This window comes from Oryzias melastigma, unplaced genomic scaffold (assembly GCF_002922805.2).
Source record: "Oryzias melastigma strain HK-1 unplaced genomic scaffold, ASM292280v2 sc02787, whole genome shotgun sequence".
In the NCBI taxonomy this organism is placed as follows: Eukaryota; Metazoa; Chordata; class Actinopteri; order Beloniformes; family Adrianichthyidae; genus Oryzias; species Oryzias melastigma.
In genome coordinates this window covers 1815-2971 of record NW_023419358.1, presented here as the reverse complement: position 1 = coordinate 2971, position 1157 = coordinate 1815, and the positions used below count along the sequence as shown (strand labels likewise).

The 1157-nt window shown below is 52.5% G+C and overlaps 1 protein-coding gene across 1 annotated transcript in view; it reads right to left on the bottom strand.

The window, feature by feature from the left end:
- Positions 1-408: 408 nt before the first annotated feature.
- The window catches only part of LOC112139154 (autophagy-related protein 16-1), a gene marked incomplete at its 3' end in the record, with an annotated part of 2516 nt that continues 1767 nt past the window's right edge, over positions 409-1157 (bottom strand). The window contains 2 exon segments of the mRNA XM_024261849.2: positions 409-510; positions 582-629. Coding sequence (XP_024117617.1) covers positions 409-510; positions 582-629 — 150 coding nt within the window.

The window sequence follows — 1157 nt, the reverse complement described above, 5'->3', positions numbered from 1 at the left end:
CTGCATTTGTAAAATTACCTGCATGAAGCCCAATGAGGCTAATTTCCTTTGTGATTTGGGGCTATAGAAATAAAATGGAATTGAATTGAATCAGGATCGTTGTCTGGATGAAAACTTCTAACTTCAAATTTCCAAAATGTTCTTCTTTCTGCTCCAATATTCCTAAAATTAGGAACATCCTGTGGCAGACAGCTAGGGTCATAACAAGGGGGCGGGGCTGTGTCCGACCTGCTCAGGTGAGTCCATTAGGCCCTCCTCCCGGTATAAGGAGTGAGTCATTGTTCTGAGCTAATCTTGTTCTTTGGGACGATGTAAACCGACTGCTGTGAGCAGCATCTGGATCTCAGATCAGAACTCACAGAAATCAGCTGACAGAACAGCTGTGTGTGTAGGTGGAGGTGTTCTCACTTGTGGTTCCGGTCCAGAACCCGGTCCACCTTCCCCGTCAGGACGTTCCAGATGTACAGAGCTCCATCAGCGGAGCCTCCGATCACGTAGCTGCCGTCCGGACTGCAAGCAGTAGAAGACAGACGTCAGCGGTTCCCCCCAAACAAGAACAGAACCCAGAACCCAAGGCTCACCTGAAGGTGACTCGGGTCCAGTCGGCTCCACACTTGAAGCCCTGAGCGCTGAAGACACAAACATGGTTAGAGCTGCTTGTTCCGGCGGTCTGAGTTTGGACGGATGGGTCTGAGCGAGAACTTCCTGTAGGCGTCCCAGCTGGGCTAGGCCCCGCCTCCCACACCAGCTGGGAGCTGCAGCTGGGCTAGGCCCCGCCTCCTACACCTGACCTCACGATGACCAACGACAGAGGACCCAGTCCTGCAGTGAAGCAGCTCTAGCTACACCCTTCCAGTTGTGGAGGAGCTCACCGCGTCAGACTTTTGATTATTTTAGCGGTTTGTTGATGAGAACAACTTCCTGTTCAGCCAACGGAGACGTGAGAGCTGCAGTGCATCACTTTGTGTGTCTGCTCCAGTCCTCAGGGTGGAGAACGTGACACTGCTGCACACCTGCACCTCCCCTCTACTCCCCCTTTGCAACTCCTCTGCTTCTCCTTTAAACCTCCTCTGTTCCTCTACTCCCCCTTTGCACCACTTCTGCTCCTCCTTTACACCTCTCCTCTGCTCCTCCTTTAAACCTCCTCTGTTCCTCCT